General features: G+C 38.6%; 1 protein-coding gene across 2 annotated transcripts in view; it reads right to left on the minus strand.

Moving 5' to 3' along the window:
• The window catches only part of SPOPL (speckle type BTB/POZ protein like), a 33,585-nt gene that overhangs the window by 14,897 nt on the left and 2,728 nt on the right, over window positions 1–15,960 (minus strand). Inside the window, exons 2-4 of one of the 2 annotated variants that reach the window (XM_083582932.1) lie at window positions 3,568–3,705; window positions 2,370–2,491; window positions 1,279–1,430 (exon numbers count right to left, since the gene is read on the minus strand). In XM_083582932.1, the coding sequence (XP_083439058.1) occupies window positions 1,279–1,430; window positions 2,370–2,491; window positions 3,568–3,645 (352 nt within the window). In that variant the 5' untranslated portion in view covers window positions 3,646–3,705. Of the gene's footprint in view, window positions 1–1,278; window positions 1,431–2,369; window positions 2,492–3,567; window positions 3,786–15,960 lie in introns of both variants that reach the window. The other variant, XM_083582933.1, reaches the window with a different exon arrangement.

Below are 15,960 nucleotides of genomic sequence, written 5' to 3' on the forward strand. Positions count from 1 at the left end.
AATTTTCTGGGAGCTACAGTGGGGATGTGAAATTCCCATAGCACTAAGGCAGCACAGGGTACCCCCCATTATTCTGGTTCTAAGTTAATGCAGTATTACTTTTTAAAAACAAATGTTAGCAGCAATTGGACCATTAAAGACAATGGATTTTTTCTGCAATTAGCTGCTGATGTTACATTTTAGGAGCATTTTAGTGCTTTGAACAATTTACAAACCTTATCCCATTAAGGGCAGGATATATTTTTCCATAATTGAATGATACAGAGTTAAGCAACAGCCGATTTCCTCACTTTCTTCAGTAAGTTTATAATGAAAAGGATCTGAACCAGTCTATTATTGAATCATATACTCAAGGCCACATCATATACTAGAGGACACATGTTTAATTCCAGATGTGGTGACACACAAGACCAGCTCCAATACATACTCTTTTTCAGTATGGCTGAGAACACGCACACACGGACACACAATGTCCAAATTGCACAGCAGGTCCTGTTCTCTTGCTTGTGATAATAGTTCATTAGCAAGATATAATTTAGGACAAAATTAAACTTCAGAAAGTGGGATTCGAAAAACTGAAGTCAGTTTCATTCAGGATATGTAAAACAGAACAACTGATTTTTAACGACAAAACACACTTGGTAGCCTCATTAACCCCTGCTGGCTAAAATGCAAACATGATTTGTAGATAAAAGGTAACATCCCGCATTCCCCCCTTCTGAAAGAAAGTATCCACCAGCAGAACAGGGGAGGGAAGCATTCTGGATTATTCCTCCTCCCCTCTGTCTCCACCCCATATGCTCCAGGTGCCCCCCCCCAACCCTATGGAGCAGGTTTTATTTTTAAAGAACTTGTCAAACAGTGAATAGTCCCTCTTTGTTCTGTTTCCCCCAAGCAACAGCTGGATATTTGTCATGGCAACTTGAAAAATTATATCATAAATAAATATACCACAAAACATTAGGAAAGCTTATGTAATCATGTTTGAATAGGAAATGCATACAAAAAGAAAGACAGTCAAATCTCATTTAGATTTAAATAACTGAAATTGCCTCTGAATTGCCAACTATACCATTCTCCAAACTATACCACTGACCAAAACCAGAGGAAGCCATTACACTGTGACTGAACTCGTACAGACACAAAATAATAAATCTGAGTTTACAAACTTTTAAATAAATAAATAAATAAATAAATAAAATATCTGATTTGACAGACCTTTTACTCCTTAAACTGAAAACTACCTATTGTTATTGAAGCATTTTTAAATCCACTTACCCATTGCTTTCGTTTCTTCTCTTTTTGCATTTAAAAGAGAAAATTTAAATTTTGCTCTCACTTCACTTTTTGGACAACTAACTAGAAGTAAATACAGTGAAAGGTAATCTTTGCTTTCATCATCCAGTCCTTTGGGGTTTACTCTCAGGCACCTGAAATAAAGAACATAAGAAGCAAGTCTTAGAAACATCAACTTGTTCTCCAATCCATAAAGGCCTAACCTGCGAAGATATTTAAAAATTGGAGTACTGTTGTGATATGATTTTTTACACATACACAATAAGTCCCCTGGGTTCCGGAGATCAGTTTTTTAAACTTACATATATATTCAACACCCATGACCTCCAGTTGCTCATATCTATATATCCCTATTGCTCTTCTCCTGCTGTCACACCTTTCAATACTCCAAGGAGCGACCATATATACAGTGGTGTTCTCCTGAAATGCTTCTTCAGAAGGGTGGGGCCCTCTTGAACAAAATGAGATTATTATTATTATTTATTACATTTCTATACCACCCTTCATCCAAGGATCACAGGGCAGTTTACAAATAGGGAACCCTGCTAGTGCCACACGGGTGTGAGCTGAGCCATAATTTGCTTGCTCCAGACAAGTCCACAAGGCTGCAAGTCATTCAACTAACCTTGGCTCCCATGGCTTTGCTCACAGCACTGTGGCAGGAGCTGCAATGAAAGACCAGCAAAGCTGCAGCAATCTATCTTCTGGGAACATGGCTTGGCTTAGTATTACATGCAAACTGGGCCCCTGAATTGCCCAAATTGCTCTCAGTAACCTCACAAATGGAGATTTGAACCCAATGTATCTCTGGCCCTAATCCAACATAATACATCATCTTGCCTTATTTTGCCACAAACTATATAGTATTTCAAACTGTTAGCTGTTCGGATCTCTGTAATGTAGCAGAAAATCAGTGATAGTTTGCCCCACTTTCAACAATAAAAGCAGTTTTAAGACTGGAGGATAAAACACCATACATGTGATTTTATTTATGACATATTCACAGATTCTCAAGAGACCGTATGCTTAAAGAAAAGAAAGTGAGAAGCCACTGACAAGTGACTAATACCTACCATTTCATTTTGTCATTTGGCCCTGATGAAAAAGTAGAACTCTTTAAAACTTCCCCCATTTCTTCTCGGCAGAAGCTGAAGTTATTAATGGTCCACATATAAGAAAATTTTACAACTTTAACCTGAATAAGAGATGCAGACAATCACATAAATTCACCAGATTCACTTTTCTTCATCTTAATTTTTTTTAAAGGAGTTATTGAAGAAATAACCTCAACTGGTTTAAACTGGTTTTTTGGGGGGAGGGATATCTCATAGAATTAAGGAGTCACTGCAGCTTATACTGTGCACTTGTTAAAAAAGCCAGTTTCAGAATAGGATTCCGTAAGTTACCAACGTATGACATTTGAGCAAGATTCATTCCTTAGGGGTCCCTTATTTGATCAGTTATCCACCAGCAACTGCAGGCTTTTTCAGAGCCACAGGTTGAATTATTGTAGACTTTAGGTGGTTAATTTGTCCTACATCTCAGCAACCTTAGGTTGTATTCAATAGCTGCACAAATAGAAGGAAGCTTTCACAATGAATGTTTCTCAATGGATGTCCTCACCTCTGCAAATCCTCCCAATCACTGGATACAACCTTCAGTATTTGATTTCTTGCCTATTATATTGCTGATCTCACCTGTCACCATATTTTTATCATTATTTTTGCACATAGTATACATTTTCTTTTTGAATTATGGTGCTGGAGGAGACTCTTGAGAGTCCCATGGACTGCAAGAAGATCAAACCTATCCATTCTTAAGGAAATCAGCCCTGAATGCTCACTGGAAGGACAGATCCTGAAGCTGAGGCTCCAATACTTTGGCCACCTCATGAGAAGAGAAGACTCCCTGGAAAAGACCCTGATGTTGGGAAAGATGGAGGGCACAAGGAGAAGGGGACGGCAGAGGACGAGATGGTTGGACAGTGTTCTCGAAGCTACCAGCATGAGTTTGACCAAACTGCGGGAGACAGTGGAAGACAGGAGTGACTGGCGTCGGACACGACTAAATGACTAAACAATAACAAATACATTTTCTGATTGGTTCTCTTTATTATATTACTTTTTTTGCCTTCTTATTCCATTTACTTGGAACCAGAATTCTGGGTATCACATTGCATTACTGCTGGAAGCTACATCTGAAAGTGTCCTACTATTAAACATGCCATTAACAAAACCTGGACACACACATACATACAGGTATGTGGCTTACCTGTGTGTAACACCAGCTTTCAGCTATAGGACCACTGGACATCTCTCCAGGTGGTGGAGGAGTGGAGACTCTTGACATCCCCACTTTATTGCAATTTTTTACAGTATAAAGGCAGCAATTCAATTGTCAGTATTCTTCCTACACAAATTAAGATGAAACAATGCATTAGTATTTAGAAAAAGTACAGCCAAGTACTCACTATTAAGGTATTACTTTAACTACTTACGGTAGACGTTAGATAAATTACTGAAAAAAAATCAAGGGCAATTGTATGACAAGTCTATTGACCAGATATCAAATACCAACAAAAGTTTGTGTTCCACCCATATAAATGAAAGCTATATTGTGCTTTAGTACCCCAGGGAGGACATCCCTCAATTTTCAGATGGGACACAGTCAAAGTGAGATTGTCTAAACATCAGTAAACCTGTATTACTCTTGGGTATGTGAAATCAGTGGGAGGCTGATTAAGTTATATGTGTGCTATAGAAGAATAAATTTATTCTTCTCAACTAGAAATTCTGTGAAGACTATCTTCTGAAAAGCAGGTGGCTTTTACAGCAGCTGAATCACAGTAGATATTTCTACCTGAAGTCATTCATGCATTATGTCTATCCAAAAGTTCTTCCCTACTCTGTCCTTGACTGAAAAGTACCCTTCAGTTCAGAGGCTCTGGTTTGCGCAATTGCCTTTAATTTTTATTACAGGATGGCTGCCACGTCTATACATGGCACAATCCAAATTGAAAGCAAGGTAATTTGCTATTGTCTTAAAGCAAAAAAGCAAAATCTATACACTCCAACCAGTACTACCAATTCTTCATGAATAACCTTCCTGTCCCAATTTACAATAATAGTAAGAGAACAGCAAGTTGTTTTGATTATTTAAAAGCTGCCTCATAGAACTTCACACCTTCCAAGAAGTTTTATAGAACATCACACTACGTAATATGGAGAGTCTACCTCTTATTAAATGCAAATGGTTGGTTAGTTCAGGCTCCTGGGCACTCGTAACCTGGCTACTGTGATGTTCAACTGTGTTATTTATTCCTCCATTCTGCTAAACCAGTCTTGTATTTAACAACTTGCCTAGTAGTCATAAGAGACCAGAATTCCATGGATATAAGGATATGAAATTCAATGAAGACAAGTGAGCAGACTGCCAGAGGAAGGAAAATTTGCCTCAACCCTTTTCTGCCAATGTGCTTAGTAGAAGATCTTTTAAACAGCCTTCTAAGAGGCTAGTAGCTTCGAGGAGAGGGGTTGGCTTCCTCTGTGGCCAAGATGAAAACACAAAATACTAGCTTGTTTCCAAACTAGTAAAAAAAGGCTGGTAACTTTTGTGGGCATATTTACAAGTTGCTCTAAATTGCGTTACTGTTCAAAGATGCCTGCACATGCTCATTAAAAGCTAAGCTAAATGCAAAGAAAGGATAAAATTTCCCTGAAGAGGTCATGACTCCTCTAGGGCTGGGGAGCAAGAAGCTTCCACTCCTGCTATTACTATCAGATAACCACATAAAAAGATTCGGTGGCAATTATACAAGTGTGTTCTAGACTTCATCTAGTGGAAACTGTTAGTTGATCAATCAAATAAGGCAGAAATGAAATGAACAGCATCTCAGCCCTACAATTGCTTCTTCAAACACTATCCTCTGCTTACTACGTCTTTGCCATATTTCTGCATGCTGCCTTGTGATCATTACTGTTCCTATAAATGAATATTCCATGAGGAAAATGGGGTTGTAGCCCACTCAGGGTGACTTTTCATTATAGAAGTTACACAAAAGTAGACCCACAAAATAGTTTAATTTATTATCAACTACATGGAAGTTTCAGCCAGTTATCATTTACAGTTTTCTTCCTGTAAATAAAAAGCAGGTGAAGCAAAACACATCCCAAGAAGAGCAAATAAAACTTACAAAACTCAACCCAAATGTAGTGTTATTTTGGGACATTTTTTCACCCTTATATACAATCACCTTGGGATATAAAAATACTCCCTAAAACAGTCAAGTTTCTTAATTTTTGCTTATGAATTAACATCTCGGCTAAAAAAACGATGGCCATGTAATTTCTCAAGTGAAAATCAATCCAGGGAAGCTTAGCAAAAAAAAGTGTGCTTTTCCTGATGCAACACATAGCTTTGCTTGGGATACCCTGCTCCAAAATACATTGGAAGAAAGTGTCAGTGTAGTATAGTGTAGTGTTTAGGACCAGGACCTAGGAGACCAGGGTTCAAATCCCCCCTCAGCCATGAATCTCAATAGGTAACTTTGGGCCAGTCACCATCTCTTTTAAGGAAGGTCAACAATACTTATAACAATACACAGCAGCACATATTTTGACAACTTTTAAGTGTCAAATATTATCAAAATTTTGGCCATTCAATTTGGTAGTAATACAAATATCTATGCTTTAAGAATCTGAGCCCATTGGCTCCTAGTTGTTGATATATTTTGGAAACCAGTGATGCTGCAAACCATATAGATTGTGTTACAAGCAAAATAGATACCATAACCTTTGCATTAATAATTTTAGTTTTAAAATAATTTCTACTCTATCCTTGCCCATGAAGAAACAATAGTGCCATCTACTTCAGAAATATTTTTTTAAAAAGCTTAATACAATAGGCACAACCCAGCCAAGTTAAACAATTTATAACATCCTCTTGAAAATGTCTACTCAACAGCAAATTCCACTGCATTCCATGGATCTTGCTCCTAATAAAGGATTGCACCTTAAATCTCCCTGATTTCTATGGAGCATTCAAGTACACATTGAGCATCTTCCATTTAAATAAATGGGATCTAAAAGTGCTTAACTTTGGCTGGATTGTGCCCAGTGTAGATTTACGACAGTGTTGATTATCAGAAAGAATGAGAGAGTACAGCTTTAAACTGAAGCTTTGGCAATATGTGTACGAACATGTAAAATCACTATGGAAATTCTGTTGGTAGTTACAGGCTATGCTTTTAAATGTTCTGCTTGCAGCAGTTATCAAAAAGTAATTGTAGATATGTAATCAGTGGAACTCCTAAAGCATAGGTTCAGTATGGGTTGCTCATTTCACAAAACAAAAATAAATCTAGCCACTTCTGTTCACAGCAAACAGCCCAGAGCCTCAAAGATGAAGCTGAATTGTCCTCAAGTGGTCTCTTACCTTAATTCTTAAATTTGTGCTAGCATTATTAATGCTTAGCAGTCCCATTGTGCTATGTGTTGTACATGACTGACGTCTTCTCCACTCAAGATCAAAGACAATATACACCAGAAGCGCAAAACACATAGACAAGGTAACAGTAAGATTAAGATGAATAACTGTCAGAGCACTTCACAATTGTCTACTGTCAAGCTTTCTTTCATGGTTCACAGGACAGCACAGGGAAGCTGTTAAAGATAGATCTGATCTGAGGAGGTACATAACATCCGCTTTTTATATGTTTACAATGAAGTACTTCAATGCATTTGGTACCCTGGGAACAGGAAGAAACTTGTTGTAAAGTTTGATCAAATGGGCATCCCTGGAAGCCCACAGCTGCAAACATCTCAGTGCTCAAGATAAAGCAGACAAATGCAGGTGGAAAGATGCAGAAATGCACATAAAACTCAACAGTATCATTAGGACAGCAGCTAGCATCTTACCACCAGATCCTGTTTCCTAAATTTTGCTAAACACCAATATAAAATATTGTGCTCTTCTTTTAACACATTTAATGGTTAAAAAAATTATAATGCTTTATTTAAAATATATTTAAAAAGAATAACAAATTAAGAATCAGCTTTATTGTTTTAGAGCTCTGGCTAAAGATGCAGCATTTGCTGAATTATGTAATTAGTTGTATAATAAAGAAGACTCCTTAGTATTAAGGCCAAACTTTTGTTCTACAAGCAAAACCAAACTGGGATACAGTCACTCAGCAATGAAGTGATCTAGTCTCGTTAGCAAGAAAATAGTTTGCTCAAGATGACCAGCTGTAGCTGGAAAACCGAGGGGGTGCGTGCACACAGATTTCTCATATGATATTAATCACCAGGACTTCTACTAAAATTAGTTCCTTCTTTGCACTAATATTGTATTATGCTACCTTCCTTAAAAACAAACCTTTCTAATATACTCAACTCAACATTTTCTCCAGGCATCTCATGCCCACAAGGAACAATTTGAGGGGTTCAAGGAAGAATAAAAGCAATAGCACAATCTTAAACTTGGTTTACAAAATGTCAACTTTAGCCAAACATCTGTCTATAAGATATTCATCCATATTCTATCCTATTTCTGAAACCTAGGAACAAATGCACTAACCACTAGCACACTTCTAAAATTAGGAAACTGTGGGTATAGATATACAGTAGTAGAGTCTTCTGCATGCACAGAATTGGGAGGGAAGCACTTGGCTGTATCACTGTGCCTTGTAGCAACTGTCAGAAGAACCCTTCCAAATTTCCAAGAAGGGAGAGAAGAGTCCAAGGGCATCTGCTCCCACCCCAGACCTATCACAAGGGCACATTTCCAGAACTAATCTAATTTAATAACCACAAGTAGCAACATGTAAGAGTAATACTGATGGTGCAGCCACTTAACGCTCCCATTCTGCTAAACCAGATGATCAAGTACTTATTCTTGGATTTGGTGGGAGGCACTGGTTAACTGTTAGGCTAGCACACTACAAATAGAAATAATAATAAATGTTATCATTTAAAAGAAATATCATTTAAAAGTCCTAAATATTGATCACTGATCTCCACCTGCACCCTTTTATGTGCATACCTTGAGAAATATGATACCCGCTTCTAATGGTTAAGCTGTTCCAACAGGTTAACTGCAAGTTTATACATGCAAAATGGAACAGGCATGTTTATTTTAATTGAAAGAGTGAGCAGTACAAACTTCTGAACCTTATTTACGTTCTACTTCAATGGATCAATCTTTTAAATACAGATAAAGAGATCTAGCCAAGTCTACAAGCCTCATCTTACACAGTTAACTCCATGAACACTATAGCAAATTACTGCACATAATTATACAGACCATGAAATCCAATTTAAAGGCATTATGAATTGCATATCAAACTAAAATATTTAGTCTGTTTCAGAAATGTATGAGCAAAAGATGTATTAATCACAAACAGCTCTACTTTATTAGCTTTAGGATTTTACCAAAGCCAAGAGGATCATAGTTGGATTGTTTTTAGTAAGTCAAGTTCAGATATGTGCTAGGTTATGAACTCTAGAGACACAGACATATCTCTTGGTGTAAAAAACGTAAAGGTGCTAACTGACAAATGAAGTTAGTACAAATTCAAGTCAATTGTCAAAGAATGGGTCTACACATTTGAGTCATATTTATTTTCTTAGGATTTTTGCTTATGCGTCGTTGTCGTCGTCATCATCATCATCATCATACCACAAAATAAATTGATAATCAGAGTTCATCTTGCTTTCTGAAACCATTTTCCCCCACAGTGGTTTACTGCCACCAAATATCATTACACAAGTTTATACAGTTACCAAAACCAAACAGCATTAGCAGCTGTCTTCCATAATTCTTATTGCCTTGGTGAGCGTACCACCACCTCTGGGCAGGTGTGATGAGCCCCAGCTGTCTCAACTGGAAGCTACATCAGTGGTTGGGAAGTAGCCTGGCAGCTGCAGAGCAATCCCTGCCTCTTTCCCAGCTCTAAGGGTTATTTGGTCATGGCACTGTAAAGGGGGCCAGAGCACCTTGGCCCTAGACAATCAAACCAAGCAGGCTTTACACCTCCTTTTACACATAATGCAAAACAATTGTTTGGCTGTTTGTGCTGGAATATTGGGCTTACACTTTGCACCCTCCTCATATCCTTCAATTCTCTCACTTTAAAATTTAAATATTCATGCCAGAGCCTTGAACTTATGCACTTCCCCATCCCTTCTCTGGGCAAATTCCCTTTTTCACTTTCCGACTTGATGAGGCCACATTTTGCCTAATTTGGACACAACAGCCAACTATGTTTTGATCAAACCAGGAAATGAGAGCTGGAACAGGTGCATCCAGGGCAGGGAGAAGAAGCACAGGAGCCCAAGGTTGCACATGAATATTCAAACCATAGTTCCCCACTGCAGGTGAACGGATCCAGTATTGAAAAGCAACCGCTTTTATGCAGTTACATTTTGGCAATGAATTTTAGCTGGCCAATAATACTGTATTTTTTGCACCATAACACTCACTTTTTTCCTCCTAGAAAGTAAGGGGAAATGTCTGTGCGTGTTATGGAGGGAATGCCTACGGGTGGCGGGGGGGATCTGCTGCAGTCGTGAGCAGAGGATCCATGGTTCCCCTTCCTTCCCTCCTCCGTGGCTCGCTTTGAAACAGCAAAGCGGGAGAAGAGCCGCTGAGTGGGGAGGAGAGAGGGACAGAGAGCCTGCTTCTTTATAGGAGCAAAGTAGGAGAGGAGAGGAGCCTTCTCCCCTTATACCCCTCTTCTTCATTATTAGCAGCATCCTTCTCCACCCACCCTACACGTGCTCCTTGTTCCTTGAGTGCTTTTCCTTCCCTCCCCACTTAAAATGTGGTTACAAAGCACGGATCCACATGGATCCTCAGGATTTTTGCACTGGGTCACCCCAAATTCACCATCAGATCACATAGCATGTCCATGGCTACATCTTGCACCAAAAAAATCACGCACCCACTGTTGCCTGGGGCCACAGTGGTGCAAAAACATGGTTACAAAGCATGGATCCACATGGATCCTCAGGATTTTTGCATTGAGCTACTCCAAACTCACTGTCAGATCACATGTCTGTGGCCACAGCATGAACCACAAAAATCATACATCCACTTTTTCGTTTAGAATATTTTTTTCCTTGTTTTCCTCCTCTAAAAACTGCGTGCGTGTTATGGTTGGGTGCGTGTTATAGAGCGAAAAATACAGTAATTTATGGAGTGGTGTCAATGTAAGAAATAACTCTGTAGCATCATCAAGAACTTAGGATCCAGGAAGGCAAAATAAGAAAGGCTGTTGCATTAGCCAGATGAATATGATATCATCATGCACCTTAATTGCAAATTTGCGTTTTGCCATCCATCATCCAAAGACAAAAATAATATGGTGTGCTTCCATGGTATACCAGTATCTAGAAAAAGCTTCACCCGACTTAGCACTTGCTAAATTACAGATGCTTAGGAATTAACATACACAGCTTCTTACAGACTTAACTCAGGGGCCTTCTTTGGGTAGTGGAGTTTGCTGTGCTTTTCCAACTCCTCATAACTGTAGGAGTAAACTAGGACTACATAACACACATGATGTACTAATAAGCAGATTCCCTCACCAAACTACAAAGGAATAACCTTGCAAGCAAAAAACTCTTTTAAAAAATTACCTTGAGAAAACATTTTTATCACTGAGCCCTGAGATCAATGAAGTGACACCGCCATACTGTTTTAGTCACATGACAGTACTTTCCCCCTCGTCCAATGGTTAAAGGTCTATATTCAATGCCACATAAGATCATATCACACAATTACTTGGAACCAAACTACCTGCAGGGGGGAGGAAGGGAATATTCATACCAATTTCTGATTCCCTCTGCATTTCCATAAAAGCAGTTCTGTGAGGGTCTGTGGGGCTTCCAAAACATTACAGGAAGTAGAGCCAGGGGCATCAGTTAAAATCATCCCCTGCTCTAGCAACAGCCTCTGCTGGATCTCAGCCTCTTCCATGAATGGAAGAAGTCCTTCCATTTGTGGATGGTGATGTCTAGATCTAACCCAATAAAAACTGTTGAGATTATCACAGAACTACACAGAACTCCTAGTGCTGCATGGAACAAACAGAAAACTCACCTCAGCAGTTTGCATTCCCTTTTTTTATCCATGCAATCATAATACACATGCAGGAAAGGGAGAACAAGTGGATTACTGCACTTCTAAATGTCTACCTCTTTCACAGAAATGCTGCCCTGGAGACCTCCTACAAAGAGTGGAGGGTTACAATACAATCCCTACTCCTCTCTTTAATGAGTGTACAACAAACAGCTGTGTGCAGAATACATTGTCCTGAGTGTTTCTTCAAGGCAGTCAAACCACAGTTCGGTTTGTGTTCAGAACAAAGAGAAATGCTACAGTGCCAAAGCAACTGAGCAGATAAGAGTACAAAGCTACCAAATTAGACAATATTTTTTTAAACTGGATTTTGTAAATCATTCTCAGATGAGATAGGTTATATATATATATGTGTGTGTGTGTGTGTGTGTGTGTGTCTCCCGGACATTGAAGGCAGCTTATATGGGTTTCTGTCATCTGACCCTTATACCAACTCCATGAGACCGAGAAACAAATCAAGTTTTATTTTCATAGTAGCAGCTAATTCACTTAATTATCTTCCTTCTTATAATTTTTAGATTATGTCAAGTATGAATAGGACAAACCTGTGTGTGCAGCATATGCAGGTGCACTTCCCAAAATTACATGACTAAAGACGCTTGAAGTTTACCAAAAAGTAATCCTGAGTACAGAATTAATTCGGACAGATCAAGCATGAGAACCACCACTTAGTCTGAGGACAAGAGAAACCCTGCTTTGAATGCTGCTGTCTTCAAGGGAGCTCAGTTTTTATCAGCAGCAGGTCTCTCCTTTGATGAGCTTTCTTTGCACTTTGCTTTGAATTCCAAACCATCAGCTGATTTTGGGGACTTCAAAGCACTGTCACCCAATTCCATTGGCACATCAGGTGACTGACAGGTGGATGGCCTTGTCTATCTGTCAAATTTGGGGGATAAGATAGATAAGAATCAAGCTCGCTGGCCAGATCCAGTCCCCACCCTTCATGTAATAAATTCCCTTCAAATGACGCCTGCTATGCTCGATCCTTCCAGGTTTTGCGGTATACAGTCGTACCTTGGTTCTCAAACGCCTTATGACTTGAACATTTTGGCTCCCGAATGCCACAAACCTGGAAGCGAGTGTTCCGGTTTGCAAACGTTTTTTGGAAGCTGAACCTCCAACGCAGCTTCCAATTGAGTGCAGGAAGCTCCTGCAGCCAATCGGAAGCCGCGCCTTGGTTTTCGAATGTTTTCGGAAGTCAAACAGACTTCCAGAACGGATTCTGTTTGAGAACCAAGGTATGATTGTACAGCAAAAACCTTTCAATAAATATATGAGCTGTAAACGGTTTTAGTCTAAAATTTTAGAGAAATACATGTCTATGCCTTTTTGACCAAATTTTGGATTTATTACAGTCCTGTAAATTTATCTCTAAGCTGCTATGTGTGTCTTATTAAATGAAGAAGTTCATATTTATTGTTGTTGTTTTCTTATATGCCATTCTTCCTTCTGAAAGTTCCCAGGGTGGCTAACATTTCTAATAAAACCATGCTAACAAAAAGTCTTAAAAATCACCTTTAAAACTACGAACACACAATGAATATATTGCAACAGGTATAACACAGCAATTTAGGCAGGTGATGCAGGTAACATCCATTTCGCTTATAGATTAATACTTTACTCAGGATTTTTTTGTGTTAACTTCAAGTGTCTTCAATCATAAGGCTGGAGACCTGTAGGAATAAACAAGTTTTTACCTGACACCTAAACAAAACTAGTGTAGGTGCCAACCTGATTTCTAAATGGACAAATTTCCATAAGCAGGGTACCATCACTGAGAATGCACTGCTTTATGTGGTTCCCCAAGAACACATCAACAGCACTAGTACCAAAACCTCTCCCCACTTCAAATCTTAAACTCTGGTTGGCTGGTACTGGGAGGCATGACCCTTCATATACTTAAAGCCTGAGCTGTTTAGGGCTTTATATGTTAGTACCAACCCCTTGAATTCGGCTTGGCATATCTCACTGACATTGCCCCTGACAACACACAGGTAGTGGCTTTCTATGTCAGTTGCAGCTTCTAAACCATCTTCAAGGTTAACATTGTTAATAAAGCAAACCTGTTAAGCAATCTACATTAGGAGGTGGCAATTGGCAATCCCTTCACAAACATAAAGCCAGATGCAGATGCACTAAGAATTTACATACTTACATACCAATTTTGGAGGGAGAATTTTATTTCCAAAATGACACAAACTTTCCCTTTATGTTGAGAGTACAAAGCAATGCAATGCAATCTGAAATACTTAGTGGATATAAAAAGCATTTATTAGAATAATCCACTGAGAGATCCAGGCCTCCATGCCAGAAAGGTGGAGACACATAATTTGTAGTAAACAAGAGTGATTCATTTACTACAGCATGACTACAGCGGTGTAAGCAGCCAATAGCAATAGGAATTCATTTCCCGTGTAGGAGAGGAAGGTCAAAACAGATTAATTTGAGCCACACATTTTCCTTTGGGCTGGGTTCCACTGCAGGAAGGGCAGGATATAAATTTAATTAATAATAATGTTTCAATCTCCAAACAAACTGCACTGAAGTTCCAACTGAACAATGTAACTGGTTTCCTGAAAAATGCATTTAGGTCTGGGGGTGCTTAAAGATAATTGCTAAAACTGACATTAGACTACTTCAAACTACTCAGTAACATAATGTCTGCATATCCCAATGTCTGGTTAAATACATTCCAAATCCATACCCACAGTCAAAGCTGGCCCATCCATGAGGCAAATTGGGCAACTGCCTCTGACAGTAGGACCCATAGGAGCAGCAGATCCCAATATAGATCTTTATCCCCACCCCACCCCCTGCTCATGATGTAGATCTTCATTCACCACTTCTTCCCTGGTGGGGAGGAGGTTACTACTGTGTGGTTTGCCTCAGGTGCCAAAATGTCTTGTGCCAGCGTTACCCACTCCACTCTCAAGGAGTTACATAGCAAACACAACAGTCCACTTCAAAGCAATGAAAAAGGAAAAGGGTCTGGAAATATTTTTAACAAAATGCAATCCATGTATTGTGTGGGCATTGTGTATTTGAGCACTGTACAATTTTGTACTGTTAAACATAGACTCTGCAAATGAAGTTTGGGATTCCTGACATACAGCATCTCTCACATACAAACCAAGTCTCTTTAATAGTGCAAAATGAACTAAAATAGTTTGGCTGATATCTGGTGTTAGTCATACTCAAATTGTGCTCCCTGAATTCACTAGACTACCAATTTCTATAGACTTATACCAATTTCAATAGGTGCACTCTAAGAAAAACTTAGTTAGATATCACCATTTTTGTACCAGTTAGAGCTAAATTTTAATATAACTAGAAGATACACATTTTTTAAAAGCAGATCAGTTTTGTATTCCTGTATTATTCTGGGATCAAATTATCTTCAAAATTATTGCATTTACTTGGAGCACTGTAATATCCCACTTTCATTAGTAGCACCACAGTGGTAGGGGAGTGAAGGTGCACCAGTTTTACAGACAGAAAGCTGCAGTTTCAGCCTCATGCCTTTAATTCTGTTGAAATCACTGGAAACAAACTGATTTAAAGCCAAGCATTCATCTTAACTATTTTATGCATCATTTTAATTCTGACAGATTTAGTCAACAGTCCTCTGAAATAAAAGGCTATTTCAAATGTTGTTCTCAGTCTCTTATTTATTCTTAAGTGCATGAGCTACAGAACTCAACACAGGCCTAATGTCAGAGAAGGTCTCCTGATCACTGCTTAAAACGTTTGCTAGAGTAAAAGGCTGCTGTAAATTTCAAGCATTTTTAAAAGAACGATAATGAGAAAAGGCAAGGAATGCCAGTAAGGTGGAGAGGTATCTATGGAGGTTGGGGAATTTATTATAAAAGCAGTTTTATAGTAACTAAATTATTACAACAATTTAGGAAGTTCAAAAGTTGCCATTAACATTTTTTTTGTTGACTGTCCCTCAAGAAACAGATATAATGTACCATTCTTTAAGCATGCTAATAGTATTACACCATCTGTTTATGTCTTCAAAACTTTCCATAAAATGTAAATAATTCCCAGATATGTAAACACTGTGAAACCACAACTTCAAATACTAATAAACTATAGGTTAACATGTATGAGCGCTTTTGCTTCCCTACTCCTGTCTTTGTTATGCAAAGGGAGAGAAATAAGAAAGAGTCAAACTTGTCTTGAGCAGGGTTTGCTTGTGCAAATGAGTGCTCATGGCTATTTCTCTCCAAACAAACACAAAGGTAGAAATGCCAGCTTTGCCCATTATGACAAGCCAGAATCAGGCTTGTTTCCTCCCTTACATGGGGACAGTCAGCAGAAAGGGAAGAGCTAAGTGTTCATACACTATGGTTAAGTACTGCATGCAAACAAGGCCAGAATAAGGGAAATATATTATTCCTAATCAAATATTTTAATTGATCTAATTTTAGTTACCGAGGGGGAAAACCTCAGGACATTTGTATAGCATGTGTAACATTAACATAATGGGTTTTGTTTACTAAATTACAAGTCATATATTCT

This window comes from Podarcis filfolensis (assembly GCF_964270895.1).
Source record: "Podarcis filfolensis genome assembly, chromosome: 1".
In the NCBI taxonomy this organism is placed as follows: domain Eukaryota; kingdom Metazoa; phylum Chordata; class Lepidosauria; order Squamata; family Lacertidae; genus Podarcis; species Podarcis filfolensis.